Source organism: Melanotaenia boesemani, chromosome 18 (genome assembly GCF_017639745.1).
Source record: "Melanotaenia boesemani isolate fMelBoe1 chromosome 18, fMelBoe1.pri, whole genome shotgun sequence".
Lineage (NCBI taxonomy): Eukaryota > Metazoa > Chordata > Actinopteri > Atheriniformes > Melanotaeniidae > Melanotaenia > Melanotaenia boesemani.
In genome coordinates, this window is record NC_055699.1 from 9,653,638 (window position 1) to 9,676,385 (window position 22,748).

General features: G+C 38.1%; 4 protein-coding genes across 4 annotated transcripts; 1 reads left to right on the forward strand and 3 right to left on the reverse strand.

Moving 5' to 3' along the window:
* Positions 1-849: 849 nt before the first annotated feature.
* Positions 850-2,236, reverse strand: sox32 (SRY-box transcription factor 32). The gene is made up of 2 exons (XM_041968469.1): positions 1,863-2,236; positions 850-1,626 (listed from the first exon to the last, which is right to left on the reverse strand). Exons 1-2 carry the CDS (start codon positions 2,161-2,163, stop codon positions 965-967), a joined length of 963 nt encoding a protein of 320 aa, XP_041824403.1. The 5' UTR covers positions 2,164-2,236; the 3' UTR covers positions 850-964.
* A 7,000-nt stretch (positions 2,237-9,236) lies between these two features.
* mrpl15 (mitochondrial ribosomal protein L15) lies at positions 9,237-11,547 on the reverse strand. Its single transcript, XM_041968355.1, has 5 exons — positions 11,358-11,547; positions 11,055-11,212; positions 10,573-10,738; positions 9,776-9,899; positions 9,237-9,690 (listed from the first exon to the last, which is right to left on the reverse strand). Exons 1-5 carry the CDS (start codon positions 11,460-11,462, stop codon positions 9,353-9,355), a joined length of 891 nt encoding a protein of 296 aa, XP_041824289.1. The 5' UTR covers positions 11,463-11,547; the 3' UTR covers positions 9,237-9,352.
* A 439-nt stretch (positions 11,548-11,986) lies between these two features.
* lypla1 (lysophospholipase 1) lies at positions 11,987-15,047 on the forward strand. The gene is made up of 9 exons (XM_041968358.1): positions 11,987-12,516; positions 12,666-12,697; positions 12,806-12,871; positions 12,982-13,029; positions 13,122-13,192; positions 13,283-13,356; positions 13,933-14,034; positions 14,356-14,532; positions 14,617-15,047. The coding sequence occupies exons 1-9, from the start codon at positions 12,448-12,450 to the stop codon at positions 14,674-14,676; spliced, it is 699 nt and encodes a 232-aa protein (XP_041824292.1). The 5' UTR covers positions 11,987-12,447; the 3' UTR covers positions 14,677-15,047.
* A 1,011-nt stretch (positions 15,048-16,058) lies between these two features.
* Positions 16,059-22,376, reverse strand: LOC121628933 (regulator of G-protein signaling 20). The gene is made up of 5 exons (XM_041968356.1): positions 22,175-22,376; positions 21,035-21,195; positions 18,606-18,689; positions 18,281-18,515; positions 16,059-16,333 (listed from the first exon to the last, which is right to left on the reverse strand). Exons 1-5 carry the CDS (start codon positions 22,352-22,354, stop codon positions 16,145-16,147), a joined length of 849 nt encoding a protein of 282 aa, XP_041824290.1. The 5' UTR covers positions 22,355-22,376; the 3' UTR covers positions 16,059-16,144.
* Between the last annotated feature and the right edge of the window lie 372 nt (positions 22,377-22,748).

Sequence of the window (22,748 nt, forward strand, 5' to 3'; positions counted from 1 at the left end):
ATTGATCACCTTCCTTCCAAATTTTTCTCTTTAGAGAGAAAATATATAAATTTGTAATACAGTTTTTTCTTATACTACATATACACTACCTGTTTAGATTTTTGATTATGGGCAGATTTTATCAGTAGTTTGATTCTGTGAAGCCATATGATATTTTCTGTGTTATTTAAAATAATAATATATATTAATTACAACTGGGAAATTAGTCTCTGCCATCAACTGATCACAAGAACAGTGAACTGCCATATTTCAGTACCCAGAGATCAGCTTTGTTTGGTTTCTTTTAACTCCTCAATGAATTCTTAAATTTGTACAACAGCTTCCTTAAGTGTTCATAATGAAGTCTGATTACAGCGGAAGTATCAGCAGGAAGAAACAGGAAGAAAGGTTTGGTGACTTTCAGTGGGATCAATTAGAAATTGACGGCCGTTTATGTAAAGTTTGACTTTCTTGTGGAAAATTTTTTACTTGTTAATTCGCATCGTATGGTAATTTAGACTGTTATATTATTAATATGTAAAATAACTCATCTGAGAATTTAAATGCACAATCCTTAAGGATGTCAAATACGTTAACGAAGCATTAATTAGTACATCAGCATTTTTTTTCTGTATATGAAGAGTTTCCATAATTATTGGAAATGTGATCTGAATTTGTGATCTTTAACCTTTTTTCTTCTGGACTTTGCTGCTTCTGTTTATTATCTTTATTTCTAAAATCTGCTTCACAGTTACATGTTTTCAATTTGAAAATGTTAGTGAAAAATAAGATGAGCTTGAGAAATTGAATAAGAGTTATTTATTAATACTTTTTTTTACACAATTAAAACACTGCCAGACAGTAAGTCATTATTTTAGAGCAGAAGTTTCCAAACAACTAAAACACACACATATAGTACAATTTTAACAGTAAAATACTGAAATACACTGGAATAATTTAAATAAATACAACCCTCTGGTTAGCTTTATGACAGTGAGCGTCCCCCTCTGTGGCTGCTCTGCTGATGATAACTGCTGGGATCTGCTGATTCGGGCCTGTGAGGGTTGGGACCCAGGTATTGTTCAAATTCGCTGCGGTCAAGATCGTAAAGCATGTCCAGCTGAACCTGCTCCAAGTAAAACTCCAGCGAGGGCCCAGTGGGGCACTGCGATACCCCATAGACCATAGACTCCCCCTGTTCCACAGATGGACCAGCTGAAGATGAGAAACCATAATGCATGTGACTGTTTTGAGAGCCAAAATACACCTGAGGTTCTGCTTGGTATGCAGGTGGCTTTGAGTACAAGCCAGGGTTGTTTGAGAAACCGTTTGCTGCTGCTGAGTCTGGAAAAACTTTGAGGTTTGTGTAACTACTATGTAGTGAAACATGAGGGAAAGGAGGTGAATTTTGGAGAGTCTGCTGCTGGTTCTGGAGAAAGTAGGTGAGGTTGTAGGGCATGCTGAAGCCTGAGCTGCAGAGTGGGGAAGCTTCTGGAGTTTGAGGCTTGGTGCTCTTCTTCAGCTGCTTCCTCCGACGAGGCCTATACTTGTAGTGAGGAAAGTCAATGGTGTGCTGGATCCTCAGACGTTCAGCCTCCTGCATGTATGGACGCTTCTCAGCCAAAGACATGGCCTTCCAGGTTTTTCCTACAGGAACACAAAGTGGTGAGTGGTTTGCACATTGATTTGGCAGCACTGACCTTTGAAAGCCACTAAAACTGGGACAAGAATGTACTGCTGACAGTAACTGAAATATATGAAGCTGAGCTCTCATAGCTCCTTCATAGCTAAGATATAATAAATCTTTATATGAGAAAATTATTGTTTGGATCTCATAAAGACTTTTTAACTTCAATTACACCTTGTTAAAAATAAATAATTACCAAGTATTTTGCTTAGATCCGTGTTCTCCAGGTCTGGATTGAGCTGCGCCAGTCGCCTGCGCTCCTCTTTGGTCCAGATGATGAAGGCGTTCAAGGGCCTCCTCACCCTCTGCTGCGTTGAAGCAGACTTGGCTTCAGGACTGGTACAGCTGGAGTCCGAGTTTACAGAAAGCGGGCTGGAAGGCGCCAAACTGGGGGACCGCACCTCGCTCATCTGCTCCCCGTCTGCGGAGGCGGAGTCCTCGCTTTCGAACATGTTTACGCAAAACTGGAAGTTAGCGGCGTCTTGGTTGAAACGCATGGCTACCGGTGGTACTGTTTGAGTTTCCGCTCAGCTGCAGGCCGCTGTCATCCTCCCGGTGATGCAGAGTAATGGATATATGAGGCCGCTCAACCAATAGGAGGCCAGGAGGAGTGGATTTAAGGTGTGAATACCAGGTGTTTTCTCAGGTCGGTGATAGGCCCATTTGAACCCACCAATCAACGATCCCACGAAACTTCAGATGGGAGTCTTGGATGTGTAATAAACTTCACAATTCGGCTGTTGTTTAGACATAAAAAGGACAATTTAGTCTGGAATTAAGCCACACAAGCCGCAATAAATCACATTTATTAGAATGTCATTGTAGTGCGCATCTACTTATTTTTTTCTTTTTTTTTTTGTTTCTTTTGAGCTCTACAGAAAATTTACTTGACTTATGTCCCTAAAACGTTTTAACTTTACCATGATCACTAATAAAGTTTTAAACAATGGTGTAAGTTTTAATTTCTTTTATTTTTATAGTTTTTCGTGAAGACAGTTGGATAAAAACCTTTAAGTCAAAGATATTTATCCTCGATTTGATCTCTCATCTATTTAAATTGGCTTTTTTTAAAATAAAAAATAAACAATAGTAATACAAAAACACATTTGCATCGGTGAATCAATAGGACGTCAGAGGCAAAGGGGGGCTGATTGGTGAACAACAAAGTTTTCAGCACGTAGCTGGTTACTAATTACATTGTGGCTCTCAGCTCTTATCGGTCATCACTGTCTTTATCAAAGTACATTTTACAGGACTGAAACAAACATGATCAAGGCATGTTTATTACACGATTACCGCCCGCAAATATTTGTGTCATGAGGAGGGGAAAAAACTGAGAGGCTGGGAAGGGGTATGATGAGCTCATATCTTCACGACATCAAAACAGAAAAATAACGTTGTCACGTTTATCAATTCCAGCGAAAAGATTAAGAGAAATGAGGCAGCAGGCTTTAAATCAAACAAACAAATGACGATAGGAGAGTTTCTTACTAACATTTTAGCAAGATGATTGAATTTAATCGTTTTTCTAGATGATTTCTAGATTTTTCTCTCTGTCTTTAAACAAATAAAATAAAATTGTTTACTAGAAGTAATAAAAGAAACGAAAAACTGACATATTCTAAGAATATTATAGTGATTTAATGGTTTCTTTTTGGATCCTTCTCCCAGAAACTGTGGAAGCATGTATAATACAACAGGATCCCATTACAGTTGCAGTTATCCTTGTATAGTTTCAATGAATATCTGTCTTTAATGCTGAAGAAAAACATTAAACAAACAATAGATTCCATTATGAAGGCAGCTTCAACGTTGAATCAGCAATACACGGACGGAGTGACACAGTGAGAGCTGCACCTGCATGGCTTTGTTCCTGCAGACGAGTCGCTCAGTTGCTTATTTAAATTGTAAATACTTTTCATTTTAGAGGACGGAGGGTTAACACAGAATGAAACACATGCCTAATCTAAAGACGTTATACTGGAATATACACAAGTAGGAACACAAGTTCCTACTCAAATGAGTGCTAAGGGTTGAGCTGTGCACACTGGGGAATTTAGGAATTAATTTAATCCCTGCAGAAAACTTTAGTCAAGCCTAATGGAGCTGAATGCCTTGATGAAAAGCCGGATCAATGCAGGTATTCTTTTTAACTGTGTTCCTCTATTCCTTTATTAGCGTAGGTTAATTTTATGTACCCTAATCAGTCACTAGGCCTAGACTATGTAAAGTAGAAAATAAATAAAAAATATATAATAAAGTCCATTACTCTCATGTTTTTTTTTTAAGTCAAAATGGCGCATTCACTATAAATAAGTCGTGGACAACATGTAGAATTATTCTTCTAAATAAACAAGTTGGTTTGTTAGTATTTGGGGTGGTGTCATTGTTTCACAGTTTGTGAGAATTTTAGCCTGAATCCACATCCGTGGTGTTAAACGTGACGCACGCTCCAGCGCAGTGAGAAGCGCTAATGGATTTAATCAGTTAGTTTGAACGACTCAGCGTGAATACAATAACGTTAGTTTCGGCTGACCCTGTGTAATGAGTGATTCGTGAATTTTAGACAATGTGCGAGTTACTGTGTGTATCTATGAGAAATGTGGTGGTTCTTATACACATTTAAATATTTTTATATTTCGCACCTTCGTTGATCAGAACTTTAATATGCTGAAAAACTTCAGTAAATTATCTGGACTGGCTCTATAATGAACCTTAATCTATCAGGTGACAGCAGGGTATCAATGCATTGTCTCATAGCCAAACAGAGTGCTGCAGCTCAATTGGCTCTGTGATTTGTGAATAGGGATTGTTCTCTGCTTTCTGATCACAATGTGCCATTGTATTGGACAGAACTCATATATGGGACGCTCCTCTCCCTCACTTTGGATCAGTGAGGACAGAGCTGGCACAGGTAGAGCACTGAGAACCTTCAGGAGTTCAGTGCAGCAGGACATGCATGGATCTTGGCAGATTTGGATGGTGTTTGGACTTGATATTGAGTATGATCATTGGCTGAAGTGTGCTGTATTTGTGGAATGGGGTTTTTCTAACAATGAGGAAACCACAACAGCAGCTGAATTTTTTAAAAATATCTTTCTCTCCTTCCATTAAGGACAAGCCAATGGAGTTGAAGGATTTAACCTGAAGACATTTTTTCAGAGCACATAGGAAAGATGGGGAAAACTACAGAGGCACAGTGCAAGAAGCTCGTCTTGACCTTTGATAATGAAGCACTGTATTCCAGCTTGGCTTCAGTGCCATCCCACTGACTTTCTTTACAGTGGCTCATTCATAAAGAGCTGCATTGTTTCATAAAGGTGTGAAGAGGATATAATATTGTTGTCTCAGGTGACCATGATCTTCGCAGCAAAGGACTGTGTTGCATTGTCTTGTATTGTATGGGCACAGCAGGCCAGCATCAAGATACACTCTGTCAAGTCTCAGACATCATTCTATGCGGTGGCCTGCTTCCACCTCCACTCCTTAATCACATGTTTGAGTAGTAGACTGAGACCTGCAGGGTCCCAAGTGCGAGTCTCTACACTCCCCGTGTAAACAGCGACCTGCCCAGCTCGGCCCTACGTCAGGCCCGCTGAGAGGATTACATGCCCCCTGGTGTAGACAGGCTTAATGTAGCCTCATTAACAGAACACAATGATGCCCCCACCTCTGAGCAGAGATAACAGACCAGGCTCATCCAGACTTCAAACACAGCTCAGACCCAAACTAACCAGATGGGTTAACATCAAATCAGCAGTATCAAGGAAAATGTGCACAAGCAAAAGAGGAGAGAGACTTTTTCCACAAGTTTTTTTCCCCACTTTACGACTAAAACAAAAGTAACTGTCAATAGCTGTGATCATTTTAAATATATTTAGGCATTTATTGGCAAAAATACCAAACTTTTGCAATTTTCAAGTTCTACCTTTCTCTCTATACACACTGATCTATCCATGTTTTACTAAAAAAATATACAATGATTTCAAATATTAAGCACATAAATTAATGCTGAGCATAATCATTAATTTTATATATACTCTATTTTTCCTAAAGAAGTCTAGTTTAAGTTAGCTGCTATCACTCTGCAGCTGTTTCAGGAAAGCAGCTCAGAATTTTGATTCTCGTAAACATGCAGCCATCAATCAGCAGTCTAGCTCCCTCTCTTCTTGTACTCTAATCAGACTGCTTTCTAATTTTATTTCATTTGTCTGCCATGTAGGCCTATTCAGACTGAGACTGGCTAATGAGGCAAAGCTCCACTCATGCTGCAAAAACAGCACTATTCTTTGCAAATTAGGAACTGTATTCTGTACTGATAAGACTCTTATCTGCAGAACTGAAGAGTTTCTCAAAAGTGTTTTATTGTCCACACAGCTGAGGCTTGTGTGTCGCTCTGCCACAGCAGGCTGTCTATAAGATCTGTGCTGTCTTCAGGATGCAATGAGCCAGAGCTTGATTTCAGACTTCTGCCACACGTCTATCCCCTGCAGACAGAAGAGAAAGAGGTTTGCATTTTAGCTGTAATTAGCTCTAATTATTATTAACTGGAACTTGACTGAGACTTGTGAGACACTGTGGTATCTATGTCTGTCTTAAACGGCTCGTTCAGGGTAGCAATCTGCCCTGCTCAGCTTCTGTAGCAATGTCTGAATGTTTAATTAAAAAGTGTGAACTGGTTAGACACAGACATTAGATTATTTGGAGCACAGACTACAAAATACCGCCTGAAACAGGCTGACAAATCTTTTCAGCCAAAGCCAATTGATAGATTTCTTTTTTTCTTTTCATGCAAACCCTCTCAGCAACCACACATTCACAGGGTTGATGTTTGTGCCTCGGTCACTTCTTTTCTCCATGCTGCTCGTCTGAGACCTGATACAAATTCAAAAGGATCTGCTGCTTTGAAGATAAGCACTGTAGTTCTGCCATAAACAATGATTGTGCTGTTTCTTTCCTGTGGCGTGATTTATTTAAAGTATTATGCTGTAAGGATCTGGGCTGGTTTTCCTGGCAGGGCTGACTGTGTATGCATCCACTACTTGTGAAGCTTATTAGATACTTGAGATTCAGGAAAAACGCTCAGGGAACCACAAGCAAAGTCATCAAAGTAAAGCCTTTGACACATAGGGTAACCGATTTTGATATTTAGACAATAAGGAATTCACCCAAAATGACAGACAAAATTTGACTTGATAAAACATAACTTTTCTTTTTATTCTTCTTGAAAATTGTCTCTGCAGCAGGAAAGAGGGAATTTTATAAAAACACAATGCTTATGGTCTTGCACACACAAACATATGCTTCCTTTGATAAAGTGTTTTCATACTATCTGAAATTCTATGGCAGCGTCTTTTCAAACAATATCCGTAAAATACCAAGTTATTTATAGTGAATGCAGCATTTTGACTTAAAAAAAACATGAGAGTAATGGAGACTCCATATACAAAGAGCTATTATCCAGCCATAACTGGTGCAATTAGATTTACGCACAGGCAAGGTGATTATCCGAGTGAACCATAAATTTGGGATAAATCTTCCTGAGACTACAACTCATAACTAAGATTTATCTAATATCTAGTGGTTAAAGCATAACTGGAAAGTGAGGATGGTATTGTTTAGATGCCATATTGTATTTCCTAAGGCTGCCTTTTGTGCATAGTGATTGAAATAGAACTTCACAATGATCTACCTCAACTTAGAAGCAGGATCAACTTCTAAAATCAATCATATGTCTCTCTCTCTCATAGATAGATAGATAGATAGATAGATAGATAGATAGATAGATAGATAGATAGATAGATAGATAGATAGATAGATAGATAGATAGATAGATAGATAGATAGATAGATAGATAGGAAGGATACTTTATTAATAGATAATTTATTAACCTCTGAGAGAATAACCATTATATAACATTTAATATTATATAACCAAATATCAAACAATATTAAACATCTTTATAATCAATACAGAGACTCATAAAATGCATTATCTAAAAAATAGGTGGTCAGTTTTGTAGCGAATCAGATTTTGGTATAACACCAGCCTGGGAATAAGCAGAATTAATATTATGTGATAGTGTAGTATTATGTAAGGTGGTGGTAATATATTTGACTACTGTTTTGCCAAACAAAACAATCTCATAAACCAACAGTGATTATACAGTACATGGAAGTAATGGGAGATCATTCCTTACAAGTTGGTGCTCCAGTCTCAGTATTGTCACTTCCTAACAGATTAATGATTCACTTCAGGGGAAATGTACATAAATGGAAGGAGTTGCTGCTTCGACCAAAGTATATTAAAGTAATTGAATTTCTATTTTATTTTTGCTCTTTAGCTCTGAGTCTGGCTGTCCTCTATGAATTTGATTGTTCACTTTAAGTGAGGCAATGGCTTTAATTTTGCCCTTTTAAATCTATTTAGTTCTTTCATTTGAGTTTAATATTGCATTTTTTTATTTCCTTTCTTTTGTTAGGTCCTAAGTTATTTTTATTTTGAGTAAAATTTAAAATTATTTAGACATTTTTGTAATAAACCCTCTATTAATCTCTAATATGCATGCCTCATGGGTAACTGGACAGATGTATTACCATTTTCTTTGGTTGTTTTTAGATGTTTAGGTTGTAAAAATTAGGGATCTATAAAGAAATGTTTTTTTTATTTCAGTAAACACTTTCCCTTAAAATTTCCTGAATATATTTACTTTCTATTTGATATATTAACTTGTGTTTATGGAAAGAAAGAAATCCTGGAAGCCCACAAACCAAAGATTGGCAGGCTCTTCTTTATGCTTTTCCTCTTTCACAGCAACAGGATAAAAATTAATGGGAAAAGCACCTGCTGCTGGCTTGGTAGGTCATTATCTTTTCTGCCCTTCATTTCAGCATGGGGCTGATTGTTAAGGCAAAGACAATCCTGCTCTGCTCTCAGGTTGATGATACGCTGCAGGCCACTCAATCCTGTTTGTGCATGAGCCTTAACTTTCTTACCCAGCTGCAGCTTCAGTAGAGCAAGTTTCATACTTAATGCAGAGTTTTTGATATGAAGTCTCAAAGTGAATGAGATCTCCATGTTAATGCATCGAAACAGGTTTAAAAATTTCTTTAAGAAAAAAAAAACCTAAATCTCAGATATGTCTTCCATTTTATTATTAGTTTATCTATTCTACAGTTTATTTAGCTTTTGGGGTTAAAAGGAATAAGTTCAGCTTTTGTATTCCAACACTGTGTGAGTGTGTCTGTTGAGGCGGTGGAGGTCTTTTGAACGTCCATACCAGGATACAGCTGCCTATGACTAATTTCAAACTCCCCTTCTAGGGCCTATGCAACTCATTTCACAAGTAACACACATGACCAGGCATCTGTTTCCTGTTTTCATTCTTTGAGTTATCTTATTTTCCTTATTTCCCCCTCACCTGTTACAGTTCACGTTCCTTCCATCATGCAGCACGGGCCAGTTAGGCTCAGGCACGAGGCCGACTGACATCCCTTGCTCAAAGCCATGAATATGGCATAAAACACATAAAACCAATTATGAACCCTTCAATAGCAAAAAAGAATTTAAACATTTTCAGATTTAGTTTAATTGTAATACACACAGGGCTGTTTTCTCATATAAAATATTTTTTTTCCATGCAAAGCTCAGGGTTTTCCTGATTTTTGCGGTGATACACTCCAACATTTACGAACTGTAATATTTCAATAGTTTCTCATCGGTTGGTTTCAGAATCTTTTTCTCCGGCATGTTAACGACCCAACCTGGAGAGAGGCCAAAGAAGATCTGTCGAACATCCTTCCTCGTGGCCAGCATGTGATACAGTTCATCCTTTGAAATGTCTGGTAACACATAACCATACTTCTGTGCCAGGGCCAGTCGGGCCTGCTGGATTTTTTCCGGATCAGCTAGGTAACCCCGGTTTTCAGCATCAGTATAGTATGGGACCATATCCTCCCCAGGCAGCATTCTCTTTGGGATTGGTTGCCCACGCATGAAGAACGGCACAGGCTTGATGAGAATACCTGCCAGAATTAAAACATTTTTAAGCTTTTTCTACAGAAACCAATGACTTATCAGGTGTGACAAGAGTGACCGACAATTAGTTACCAAGACTTATGGGATCGTAGAAACTGGTCGTGATGATGCCTCCATTACGTTCAATAGCAGCTATGGCTCCTTCGGTTGCTCTCTGAACCTCAATGTTGATTTTTGCAACAAAAATGTCAGCACCCTGAAAGAACAAATGCATGGCTTTCTGTCAGGTCTGGGTGAAGACAAGGGTCCGCACCATCTGAATGTGTGTCAGTCAGCAGCAACACTGTGCTTTGGTGCCACCTGCTGATGGAAGTTGATCAAGGAGCCTATTTCATTATTTCTCAAAGAAAACTTGCAATTTTGGTTCTTTTGCAATTTGACTACTTTTCAGATTTTAGTTAATTTTTTTCATTATTATGATTTTTTCTGTGTATAATGTATGGAAACAAAGCCACAAACATTCAGCTCTATTGGTGTCAAAGTAGAAAATAATTCACAAAAATGGGACAGAAAGCAATGACTTCTCTGTATTAAAAAAGCTGCAGTGTAAAATGAACATATTAGAGGACCAACATGGCTTTCAACATGCTCATCATGTGTTCTTAAGGCTTTGAGAAGCTCAGTTTAATTGCATTTGGTCCAACAAATATATTTACATACATGTTAAATTCCAGTTTGGGTCAGACCAACACAATAACCTCCCTTTCCCAGCGTCATGTAAATGTGCTCACCTGCGCCATCACCGGTCATTAAAATTTACAAACTGTACACATGTATTTCACTTAATACACTGTATGTGTATATATATAAAACAAATCTAATACGTTCTAAGAGACTGTAATTTTTCCACTGAATAAGGTAGCGATTACCTCATCAACAAGCTGGACTCCATAGTCCCTCTTCAGAGGTTGAATCGTAACTCCTCTGCCATTTACAAGCTGGGTCAAGTCTATGGGTTGGGTTGGATCAACTCGCCCCAGATCAATCAAATACTGGAGTCGTTTGAGAGTCAGAGGCTGGTATTGTGGACGCCGACTGAGGAAGCACAATACAACATATTAATATATTATAATTGATATTGTTTTTTAAAAACACTGGTCATGTCTGCAAAAAGTGATGCTTGATTAGTAAATATAGAAACCATCTAGTCATGTATGACACTACAATGATTACACAAATATTGTATAATTTATATAACACTCTATTATCAGAACGCAACAGTTTACCCAGTATAAAGCTTTCAGATTAATTAAATGTTTTTCCTTTTATTCGGAGTTTGAGAAAGGGCTGTGACAGATATTTAAAACTAATGAACATTAACATAGCCTCATGTCTGGCGACAAATTTGTACCTGTGCCCTTCGTTAAACCCATATTTAGGTATAAGTAAATAGAAAGGAGTCTGGCCCCCCTCGAAGCCCAGCCGAGGTCGGTTTCCTCTCTGTCGCTCTCCTTTATGACCTCTGCCGCTTCTGTTTCCACCATGCTGTCCTCTGCCCCGCCGTTTTCCCTGCGACACAACCACAGTAAGAACTCATTTTGTCCAGATGGCAAAACCTGTAGAGAAGTCTTCACTAGCCAACTTGCTAACTAGCCATGTTAGCAACACTGTGCTTCTAAAATGTGCCTTTTCAAAATTAATTTTAAAAATTTACCAGCTTCTTGGCTCCTGGTTCAGGCCGCAGATTTGCTAACGTTATCCGCGGCAGATCCTGTAGCACATCCAAAGCTTTACCGCCGGGTTTTTTGGGGAAAGACATGTTTCTGCTGTTCACATGTCAATATTAGCAAATCAAGGACATAGTGGCCACGTGACGTGAGGGTAGCGGAAGTAGTTTTTGATACCTCTCCGCTACCTTTCCAATGTAAAGCATCACAGTAAAAACGACCAACAAACAAATCACGACGCATGACAAATATATTTTGTGTGTTGTAACCACTTTGAAAGTGTAAGGTGCAAAAATAAAAGGAGAGTTAAATACTGAAAATAATAAACGTCTACGCTGTTTTTTGTATTCTATTTTACATGGTTTTAAGGGATCAAGTAAAAAACAACAAAAAAACAACAACAACAACAAAAAAAAACAACAAAACAACAACAACAAAAACAAAGAAAAAAACAAGCAAAATGATAGACTTGCGTTTGCAAGAAAAGCGGCTTTATTTAAATCTTAAGATCTGTGTCAAAGGTCACGACACGGACTTCAAATATTTATTTATTTACTTATTTATTACTTACTTTCTTACTTACTTACTTACTCACCCTTTTTCATTACCATATTACTACTATTATCAAAAGTTGCAGTTAATATTCTCTAATGCAACGCAATGTGTTTGTTGCTGTCGAGGATTTACCTATCCTTAAAGCAGCCTAAACTGACGTTTAACACACAACCAATAGATTGTTTGTATCTGTAAGGGAGGTGCTTATGAAAGCCAATCATGTAGATTAGGGGGCGGGGCTTTATAGCCTGTCAATGCAGCTGGCGAGTAGCGTGCTAGCAACCGCCGTCGGTGTATCGTGTTGTTTTCATAGAATTCAACTTTCACGAGACGTTCACGACCACCAGTGGCAATAAGAGGCGGTGGTACTTTGCCCTCCATTGACGGTCGATATTTGTCCTTCAGTTGATTTGTCTTAGCCAGCCTCAACTCCAGTCTGAAAACAGATTGTCAACAGGGGTGATATCGTTATTAGCTACGAGGTGCTAACGTTTCCCTTCATATCAGCTGCCTCAGCGCTGTATGTGCGGCAATAACATGTCAGCGCCCTTACCTGCCATTGTGCCTGCTGCCCGGAAAGCCACTGCGGCGGTGAGTGTTAAATTTGGTGTTGTCACGTCTAATTTCATGTTAGTCCAAATGCAAGTGTTGATGTTAAAATGCAAAACAATGACAGCTACCAAAAGTTGAAAGCTGTCCCCCTGCCTGCCTGTGCAAATTGATGTTATTGATTTTTATAGGTCATATTTCTGCATGGCCTTGGGGACACTGGGTATGTGAAGAAAGCTTTGTTTCTTCTCAGCTGCAAAATGAATAATATTTGTATGAGCAAAAGGCTACTATATTATATTTAAACAGTTTATGGTGTCAACTTTAATAGACACGGCTGGGCAGAGGCTTTTGCTGGCATCAGACTTCCACATGTGAAATACATCTGTCCACATGCGTAAGTATTTACATTCCAATGCCTTCCATAGACTTGAATGTTTTATATTCCACAGTATTTAGCTTTAAATGCTGCATAAATGTCTGAATCTGTTGTCTCTTATATTTCAGCTCTACAATGCCCGTTTCTATAAACATGAGAATGTCAATGCCGTCTTGGTAAGAGTTACAGTTTGTATGCATATTTCAGTACACTGAATGGTTGACATCTCATCACCCACTGAGTTTGCTGTTTATTTATTCATTTACAGGTTTGATATTTATGGTTTGAGCCCAGATGCAGACGAAGACGAGGCTGGTATCAAGAGAGCATCAGAGAATAGTAAATCTTCAAAAGTGTTTTAAAACGTTAGACTCATGTTTTATCTCAGTTAAAGTTGACAGTAGAATTTTTTCTGTTTTTCCACTTCAGTTAAAGCCTTGATAGATCAAGAAGTGAAGAATGGGATACCTTCACACAGAATTATCCTGGGTGGATTTTCACAGGTAAGTGTGGCGTGTTTGCAGATGACACATTATGAAACATGATATTTTCTGCTATTCAGAGCTCTGTAATTTACAACATGTATTTTATGTTTAAATTTAAATGTATATTCTTGCAACAGTTGTACAGATACTTTACTGCACCGGTCATTTTACACAAAAACAATAGGAAACTGAGGTCAATATGTTCGTAGGCTAATCCAACTGATAGAGTTAAGGGTTCTTAAATTATTGTAGTTATTGCATGTTAAATATGGACAGTTCATGAAGTCCACACTCACAGATGTCTTGGCACACGATTTCAGTTATTGTTAAACATCAAAAAGGACTTATTCTGTTGTAAGCTGATAAAGAAAAGATATGCACCTTTCGGTTAAAAGCCAAAACCAATCAAACCAGAGTACTCCTAAATATTTAAGGTAAAGCACATGACCTAAAATTTCACATTGTAGCCTGGGAAATTTAAGGACTGTAACTTTAATGACTTCCTGCCTGCTAACATGATCACTTGTTGTTGTTTGTGGAGAGACGAACAGTATCTCATACGAAAAGGACTGGTTTGTTGGTTTGTGTTTCCAGGGTGGAGCATTGTCTCTTTACACTGCTCTGACGACTCAGCAGAAGCTCGCGGGTGTGGTTGCTCTAAGCTGCTGGCTTCCCCTCCGCAAATCCTTCCCTCAGGTTAAAAGAAAGACAGAATAAAACTAAACAAAAACAGAATAATCTTTACCTGCATGTTTTCGATTTACATAATTACAGTTTCATAGGTGGTTTAATGTTATTAGATTAAATTTAGATTAATGTCACCTTGAAGTTAAACTTGGTCTTTTTATTTTTTAGTATAAATTTAATTTGTAATGTCTTTTAGCTTTTAGAAATGCACATTTGATTCTTAAAATATATATATTTTTGCAAACTCTGCCTTCAGTGGAATTACACAACAGGGATATCCCATACCCGTAATCAGATAATAACAATAATCCTAATCTCTTCTATTCTCAGGCGGCTGCCAGCAGTGCAAACAAGGACATGCATGTCCTGCAGTGCCATGGGGATGCCGACCCCCTGGTCCCCTTCATATTTGGCAGCCAGACATCAGAAAAGCTGAAAAGCCTCATCAATCCAGCCAACATCAGTTTCAAGTCATATCGGGGTCTACCTCACAGTGCCTGTCCAGAAGTCAGTGTGCCGTCACATTTCATTGTGGAACTTTAGTTGTCATGCTGTCTGAGTTACGATTTCCTTTATTTTCTGCCTGTGTAGGAAATGGTGGACATTAAGCGATTCATAGAGAAGCAGCTTCCTGCCATCAGAGACGAATGAACTCGAGTGTCTGCTCACCTTCTCAGCGTCATCATGGTCCTTTGAACTTGACTCCAGTGAAACTAGGTGGACCTGAGGACTACTGACTTACTTGACAATAAATCCATGCTGCTACTCCGTAGATTCAGACAGGGCTGGGAATGTCAGCCCAGGAGAGGCATGACGGAGCCACGCACAACCCTCAGTGTTACATTAGAGTAACATTAGTTGCTTGATTGTAAAGCTACTCACCATTGAGACGAGCCATTTTTTTGCAGGAAACTTATGTATAATAACTATAATAACTGTATAATAACTTATTTATATAACACCTAGGGCTACATTTTATGGTGTAACACTTACTGTCTCAATAAATGACCTGTTTTGCATTACTACAGCTCATATGTAGTGCTGAAATTTATTAGGGAATTAACTTACTTGCGGGATTATATCAAGTTAAATTGCCAAATTTCTTTAGCTTCTGGCTTCTTAAATTCAAGTATTTTTTTCTGTTTTAAAAGTAATTTAAACGTAGTAATAGAAATTTAGATGTGTTCATTTACAAAAGGACTTTTAAGATTTTTGACTTCTTAATGAGAAAACAATTTTTAACTTATGCATTAAGCATTTATTATTGACTCCCAGCAAAAACAAAGTGCAAGCACAACACATAACTTAATTAAGAAACTGTTGAGCAATTTGTGAATCTTAATGACAAATGACAACAAAAACAATATATGATTGTGCTTTATTTAAATTGTGAGAATTCAAATATACTTTTCACACAAATTCCTTTTTAAATACTCAAATATATCAGTGGTCATGGTTTCAGTGTATTCTTCCCTGTTTTTATTTAAATTAAATATATGACTAATATCACAGTATTGAAATACACAGACAAGATTGATTTCCTGGTTTCAGCTCATATAGTTGTAAAAACTTTTATCCTTTGAGAAGAGCTAAAAGCACCAACGTGAAGTCATTTTCTCATTGTTCATGATCGACCAAAGGTGCTTGTGTAGAAGATGTTATTCCAAGGCACTTTCCTTCTTACACTACAGTTAAATAAAACCTGGTTTCTACAAGAACTGGACATGCATTAAGGCTCACAATGTACCTAAATACAAATGCAGTGCTCACAGATACATGCTCTCCCTCATTTAACAAGGTAGAAGAGTGCAATGTCAAACGCTAGGGGATATATATATATATAGATATATATATATATATATCTATATATTTATAAAAATATAGATATGTTTTTTTAATAAGTACAGTAACTGATGCAATTCCTAGCGTTTTGTTTGCTCTGAGGGTTTTGGTAAGTTAATCATGGGTAAATAAACGGCAATTACAGCTGGATAAAGACCAATTTTTAAGTAGTGTCCATTTTCCTGCCTTTCTTTAAATAGCAGAACTCCCAACATGAACACAAAACTCCTTTGTGTGGAATGCATGCGCCAGAAAGCTAACGGTGGCAGTGGAGAGTCTATGGCTCAGGAGGTGGCTCCTCCAGGCTCTTCAACAGATCTGTGTACGCGCTAGAGTTTATGAAGCGAGGGTATGAGTCTCTCTGCATCAGCGTGTAGATCTGCTGCTGAGCATCATCAAACGTTTGTGAGGTCGGCTCCAACATGTTGCGGTTTATCACTTCTCGAACACGTGAATCCAAACTGACCTAGAAGGGATAGAGAGGAGGAGGAGAGAGGTTCAGTTAAATGCATCACGTTATTTGCCACCAAAATTATTTGCCATCTTTAAAATAATAATTTAGAGAGAGTTCATGGAGCATTCAAGATAATGAAAAAAGAGCTGTTCAGTTTCCCATTTTCAGTACATCCTAACCAACTAGAAGTATAGTCTTATTGGAACGACAATGCCAGGAAGGGTGGGTGTGAACCAAAACTATCTGAATGTACCAGATGAGCATAGAATTGTCACTGTGGTTGAAATGTCTTATATAGTTATAGATCTGGGTGATTAAATGTATGGTTCCAAGAAAACCACACCAACTCACCTATTTCTTAACTCTGACATTTTAACATCATAGACTTATTTTGCCAGCCCTTTAGCCAATCAGTCTTCTCCATTTTTTAAAGTAATTTCTTCCCTGACTTTCTCTCTTCAGACTGTCTTTTGCACAAGTTTCTACATTCAGAAATATCCCTCATGCTGTTTGGTTTTTTTATTGAAATTGAACTGTAGCATTAGTCAGGTTTCTCCTTTACCTCAAAAATACATTTCTATTGTGAATAAGATCAGAATACTCCACATAATTTGACCATTTCTTCCTCTAAATATGACATAATTCAGTTTAAGCTGACAGTTTAATGCTGTTTATATGGTAGGGTCCTGTTAAAAATAAGGATTTAATCAAATTATTGTTAAGTTGTGATGGCTCACCGTCTTTTTTTTTTTTTTTTTTCGCTGTTATTATGGGCAGATTTGCTAGTGTGGGTTATTATTGAATGTGCTGCAGCTGAGAGGTGGGCGTGATAAAGCTTGCAAAAGCATGCCATAGCAGGTCTCACACTCTCTGGGCAGCCAACTTTCCTCTACATAGTAACCACAACTTTGATTTGCTTTTGCTTCTTTTTCATTTCATCCTGCTCTTACAACCATCCACTTACAGTACTACACTACAGATTTTCCACATTTCAACTCATCACTTTAGTTTATTTTGTTCCCATTTTAACAAAAGAAAATAGTCGTGTGTTTTACTGTGGACTCCATGTGTTACTAACATCAGCTAAGTTTGTAACAACGCAAGCACGACCAGACTTTCCCATTGATGTCACTAATAGGCCTCAAATACCTAAGAAAATGATTTACTTAATCAGTAAAAGTGTTGTCCTATGATATTGTTTTGATGACTAATTAGACGATATTTAGTGCGAAATGTTGAAGGGGATATTATGAAAAATCTCAAAAACTGACAAAATGCAAGTAAGGAAAACTATTTTATTCAGAGAGCTGTTCAGCATAATTTAACATCCCTCATGATTTTTGGAGACCATATGTGCGATATTATGGTGTGGCCGGCTGTCCATTATGTTACATAAGCATCCGTATCTGTAGTTTCCCAACATGGGCAGATAAGCAGATAAGGTAAATTTGAGAAGGTGCACTTACTACGTATTTACTGGGTATAGCTTGTGTCCAAATTTATAATTGCACGATAGATCATAGTTGTTGCACTAATCTCAAAAGAGCCAAAGCCCCCAAACTGGTTGGTATGAACAGATGTCCAAACTGAATTGTTATACTGTCTTTCTGTGGCCTTTTTTTTTTTTTTTTTGTACCACAGCAGGTTACAGACATTTATTAAGAACATAGGAAATAATGGCAATTTAAAAAAGAAAAAGAAGGCTATTTCGAGGAAATTGACCTTTCTTAAAACCTGAGATACCTCAAATCAGCCTTCTTTTTCTACCAATACTCAATGTGTATTAGCAGGGCCTGATATTTGGCAGCCTAGAACCAGAGACCGAATCCATAATAATCACATTAAACAGTTATTGGTTAATTCAATTTCAGTCAGGTGGCAAACTGTTAATTTTTTTTATAAATTGGTAATAACTTTACCAGATCATGTTTAACTAAATACGCATCCTTGGTGTCTCACCTCTTTAGGGGAAAGGATAGAGATGAAGTCTTCGTATATTTGACGGACTTTTTCCTCCACCACAGTCTTATTTGTCTCCTTTTTGAGCTCCTCGCAGGCGAGCCAGAACATCATGTTCTCCTCGCTGAACTCTGTCCTCAGGAACTGCCTGAAGCAGCTTCGCCCGGCTGCACTTTTCATCACCTTTTCAAATGACAACGCCCAGGAGCGAGCGTCTTCTAGAGTGGGCTTCAGGCTGAAAAACAAAAGGATATTTATTTGATTTTTCACCATGATGTCAAAGATTCTGTCTCACTGAAGTTGTTTGTCAGAGGGATCGCTTCACCTTTCTTCACAGTTAGTGGTTCCCTCTGGTCTGTGCTCAAATGTAGATCTCTGTACGGTTTCATCTTCACCCCTGACAGTCAAACTAGAATAAAAAACAAAAACACAACATTTTGCCTTGAATAAAAACTTAGATGAAGTGGATTTGCATCAGTGTATATTTATCTTAAACCTGGAAATTAAGGAATAGACAGTCTTTCAGTGTCACCTTTTTATTTCACTTCTATGAAACCTCTCTTCCGGTTTCATAGAAGTTTGGTTGAAATTCTCATAATGCGTGACTACAAGGGGATCATTTTTTATATACATGTAAATTATGCCATAAGCATAGAAGAGCCATAGTAAACTTCAAGTTCAAATAATCTTTATTTGCTGTGTAGCAAGCAGTAAAAACAATCAGTCTAAACAACAATAAATATCTAAAAAACACTATGATAAATAGATGAAAAAAAACCTTGCATCATCAACCTGATCCTCATTTGAAATGACAGCACCTACAACAGAGTCAGGTTGATCCCACGAGAAACACTTGCGTAAATTGTAAATTGTGTCAACTGCCATCTTCATCCTGTGGGTCCCACCTGTGCATAATTAAAATGTTCCCAGTACCTGATGGCGCAGCTGGCTGTAGACTAATTGGTTCACGTGAAATTCTGCCGTGAGCCAACCCTTCTGAGAATGTGACCACTGCAGCAGTGCAGTGATTAAATTGAATTTATATATGTGAGACAAAACGAAGTAGTCACCCCCAGAGGAGTGAATTAAGGGGAGCATGTTCTGCACTTTGTAAGCTTGCGGTCCTTAGAGGAAGCACAAGTCAGCCGTTTATAATTTAAAAAACAGGTTAAGGCCTCTAAGGCACCCATCCAGTGAGGGTCAGTGTTATTCTGGGGTGAGGGTGCAGGTTGTGTTTATAAATGGTTGGGAGGGTATGGTAAAAAACAAAACAACAGCAAAAAAAAGAAAAAAAAAAAGTGCATCTGCAACTGAACTGGAATGACTGAACAACTGATTCTGAATTCTGATAATATATTAAACATACCAGGTGTTTTCCATCATATACTTAGCTCTGATATAATGTGTTTCCCTCTCAGCTAATTGTGGCTATAATTATGCTATGTTATCCCATTCATTCTCAAATAATATTATAAAAAAAATACATTAATTTAAACTTATTTGTGCTTAATATCTATCTGCACTTAATTTTTTCATAGTTCCAATATTTAGCCTTTGAAAACCACTATACCGTGTAGTGATTTCCATCTTTGAAAAGCCCAAACAATGTTCAAGGTAAGAATATGATTGAGGAAAATGTATTGTCTTCTCTTTACTGCACAACAGGAATTACATGAACTACCATATAGCTGCAGATAACCTGGCTGCCCTAACCCAGAGGACATAAGCTCTCTAAAGATCAATGTATTGTCAGAAATCAAATAGGACCATTCTATTTTTTTTTTCTTAATAGTCTAGTTGCTGTACATGTCTGCTATCCTGTTGAAGTTGAATTTCTACATTTCTAATTCTGTCTTTGGGCATTTCTTGCTTTGATGCCTTAATTTTTTTTTTTACCACCAAGCAGGGCTATTTAGTTGCTCTGTATAATGTTGTATATGCAACTGTACTTAACATAAAATAATAATATTGCCACAGGCTCTGAAATGTAAAGCCAAAGAGGAGGTGCCAATGCAATACAACTATTGCCCACCAGGGACTAACATCACAAGCCTTCTGGTTTTGTAACTATAGACACCAGCAGACATTTTCCATATATGATCATTTTTGGCTTTGAGAAAATGTAAGATAAAGACAGTCTAATACTCTTCTTGAAGCCCAACACATTCATTCCCATATACTTGCACTCTGCCTAGAGTCCTTCTTAAAATCTTTAACTCTAAGGGCATCTATTAGCCATTGCTTTGAGGCCACAAATACATTTTCACAAAGTCGTGAAAACATACTGGTGATTTCATGTCTACAGTACAGGAATCCAACTGGTGATTGCTGTGTGTATGCGCGCGTCATGCATTGTTTTTGATAAGCAGTGCAATGTTAATTTCTCATCGTATTCTTTATTTTTTGTTTGTGAATGTTTAAATAAAAGGAGTCACCTTTTGAGTCTTTTCCATAAATTAATTGGAAAGTCTCTTTAGGTGGAATAAATTCCACAGTAGATGGCCTATGGAAGTATGAGTTCACTCATCAGAGGGATTTTATAGCAGTGAACTGTCTGTTTCTGCAGGCTTGGTGGGAAATCATGGGCAATGATTGCAAACTGCCATCTGGGAAAGTAGTTTTTTTTTCATCTGTAGCTGGTTGTACTTTCTGTAAATGCTTTTAAAAATGATATAAATGGAGTCTTCTCCTCCTAATTTTGCTTTCTTATCTCCAGGCCTGTTGTGTGGAAATCAAACAGAGATGTGTTATTACCAGGAGCAGCTACAGCAGCAGCACCAGCAGAAGCAGCAGGCGTTTGAGGCGTTGGTGGGGGTGTTTCCCATTCTGTGGCGCGCTTGGAGAACACTGGCAGCTGCTTCCTGGTGAACCTGCATCTGTCTCTTGCGCATCTCCACCCGCTCTGAGCCCATGGACTGCAAAGACAGAGGACCACAGTGCGAGAGCTGCGCTGAAGGAAAGAGGCTTTTACTGGAAGATGATTACCGCATTAAGAGGGGGCACCACACACCACTGCTGAAGATAGCTGACTTCTGAAGATTAAATATCTGACTTCAGATCCAAGAAGGCCTGAGAGAATGGTCAATTTCTGATTTATGAAGCAACAAAAGCCTCATCCTATGTCCTAAAATGTGATACTACATTGAAACTACTGTATCAGAGGGGGTAAACACGCGTCTTACGGAATGCATGACTACTTCACGATCTTGACGTGAGAGGTCAACTTGAAACGCAACCTTACAAATCGATCATTATAATCCATAAACAAAGCGTCGTGCGTTACAGCTTGACATATTTGAATGCAAGCAGCTAAGGAAGCCATCGGCAGATGTCTCACCGGTTTAACAAAACCAGAATATGAAGAGCAACAAACCCCGACCCCCCTTCTCTCTGTCTGTGAGGGATGAGCAGTAATGACAGCGACAAGGCGTCATTCTTGGACCGCAGCTATCGCATCCATCAGCTGCATCCTCGGGAGGATACGCACGCTTGATGGTAGAAAAACACTCAGCCTAAAACAGGCAGCCATTAATAGAAACAATGAAATTATTTGATCAGAGGCTGATACATTTATGGTCGGTCAATTTCTGTTTTCTCTTTTAATGCTAATAAAATCAGACCTTCAAATATCCACATTAATTAAGGGTGTTGTCATGAATCATCTTTAAGCCTAATAAAGCTTAAAATCCGAATGAATGATCCAAAATAAATATTAATCTTTATGGATGCAGTATAACCCAGATAAAGATACTCCAGCTTTACTGGATCCTGATTTACACTGGCATTATTTCTCCACAAACACATAAACACGAGCTTTTTCTTTCTTTTTTTTTTAATTGTCACTTGTTTTCATTAGCATTATTAATGAAAAATCTATAACAAATATGTACTCACTGTGTCACCATGAATGCCAGAATACAGGTGATTTTCAGCTCGATCACATCCGTCTGCCTCGACTTGACACAAACCAGTTGGTTTCCTCTTTGCGCATGCGTTTCCTGCAAGTGTGAAAAGATTTTTCTGCGCCCATGCACTGACGGCCGGAACACAATGTGCGCTGTCTGTTACAGTCATGGGTTCTTCTGGACCGATTGGAGCTCTCTGACTGTTGCATGGCACATTTAATACAGAGATTATTCTTTCTGATTGCTCTAAAAGATAAACAGGCTCCGTATATTATCAAACTTTCTCCTTAAATGTCTTTTATTGAACTAAATAATGCAGGAACATACAGTCATAATTGCTATGAGTCCAATTAAACCCCATCTGTTGTCAATATAAGTAGCCCATCTTTATTTCTATGCCGCTTCATCACAAGCACAAGATTAATTCTTTGTTTCTTTAACTGCCAAGCCGTCACTATCTCAGAGTGACGCATTCCCTCCCAACACTAATAAATTCTGCACGCGGAGGCACTGAATAATGCAATCAAACATCTGGAGACCCCAATTACAGCATCTGCATCCTC

Coding starts and splice junctions, on each gene's coding strand:
- sox32 (XM_041968469.1), bottom strand. CDS start 2,163: ATGCGTTTCAACCAAGACGCCGCTAACTTCCAGTTTTGCGTAAACATG. Junction 1,627..1,862: donor GGATCTAAGCAAAATACTTG/GTAATTATTTAT, acceptor GTGTTCCTGTAG/GAAAAACCTGGAAGGCCATG.
- mrpl15 (XM_041968355.1), bottom strand. CDS start 11,462: ATGTCTTTCCCCAAAAAACCCGGCGGTAAAGCTTTGGATGTGCTACAG. Junction 11,213..11,357: donor AACCAGGAGCCAAGAAGCTG/GTAAATTTTTAA, acceptor GTTGTGTCGCAG/GGAAAACGGCGGGGCAGAGG. Junction 9,900..10,572: donor GAGTCCAGCTTGTTGATGAG/GTAATCGCTACC, acceptor TTGTTCTTTCAG/GGTGCTGACATTTTTGTTGC.
- lypla1 (XM_041968358.1), top strand. CDS start 12,448: ATGTGCGGCAATAACATGTCAGCGCCCTTACCTGCCATTGTGCCTGCT. Junction 12,517..12,665: donor CCCGGAAAGCCACTGCGGCG/GTGAGTGTTAAA, acceptor TGATTTTTATAG/GTCATATTTCTGCATGGCCT. Junction 12,698..12,805: donor CATGGCCTTGGGGACACTGG/GTATGTGAAGAA, acceptor CAACTTTAATAG/ACACGGCTGGGCAGAGGCTT.
- LOC121628933 (XM_041968356.1), bottom strand. CDS start 22,354: ATGACTGTAACAGACAGCGCACATTGTGTTCCGGCCGTCAGTGCATGG. Junction 21,196..22,174: donor CTGGCATTCATGGTGACACA/GTGAGTACATAT, acceptor CTGTCTTTGCAG/TCCATGGGCTCAGAGCGGGT. Junction 16,334..18,280: donor CTATCCTTTCCCCTAAAGAG/GTGAGACACCAA, acceptor TATCCCTTCTAG/GTCAGTTTGGATTCACGTGT.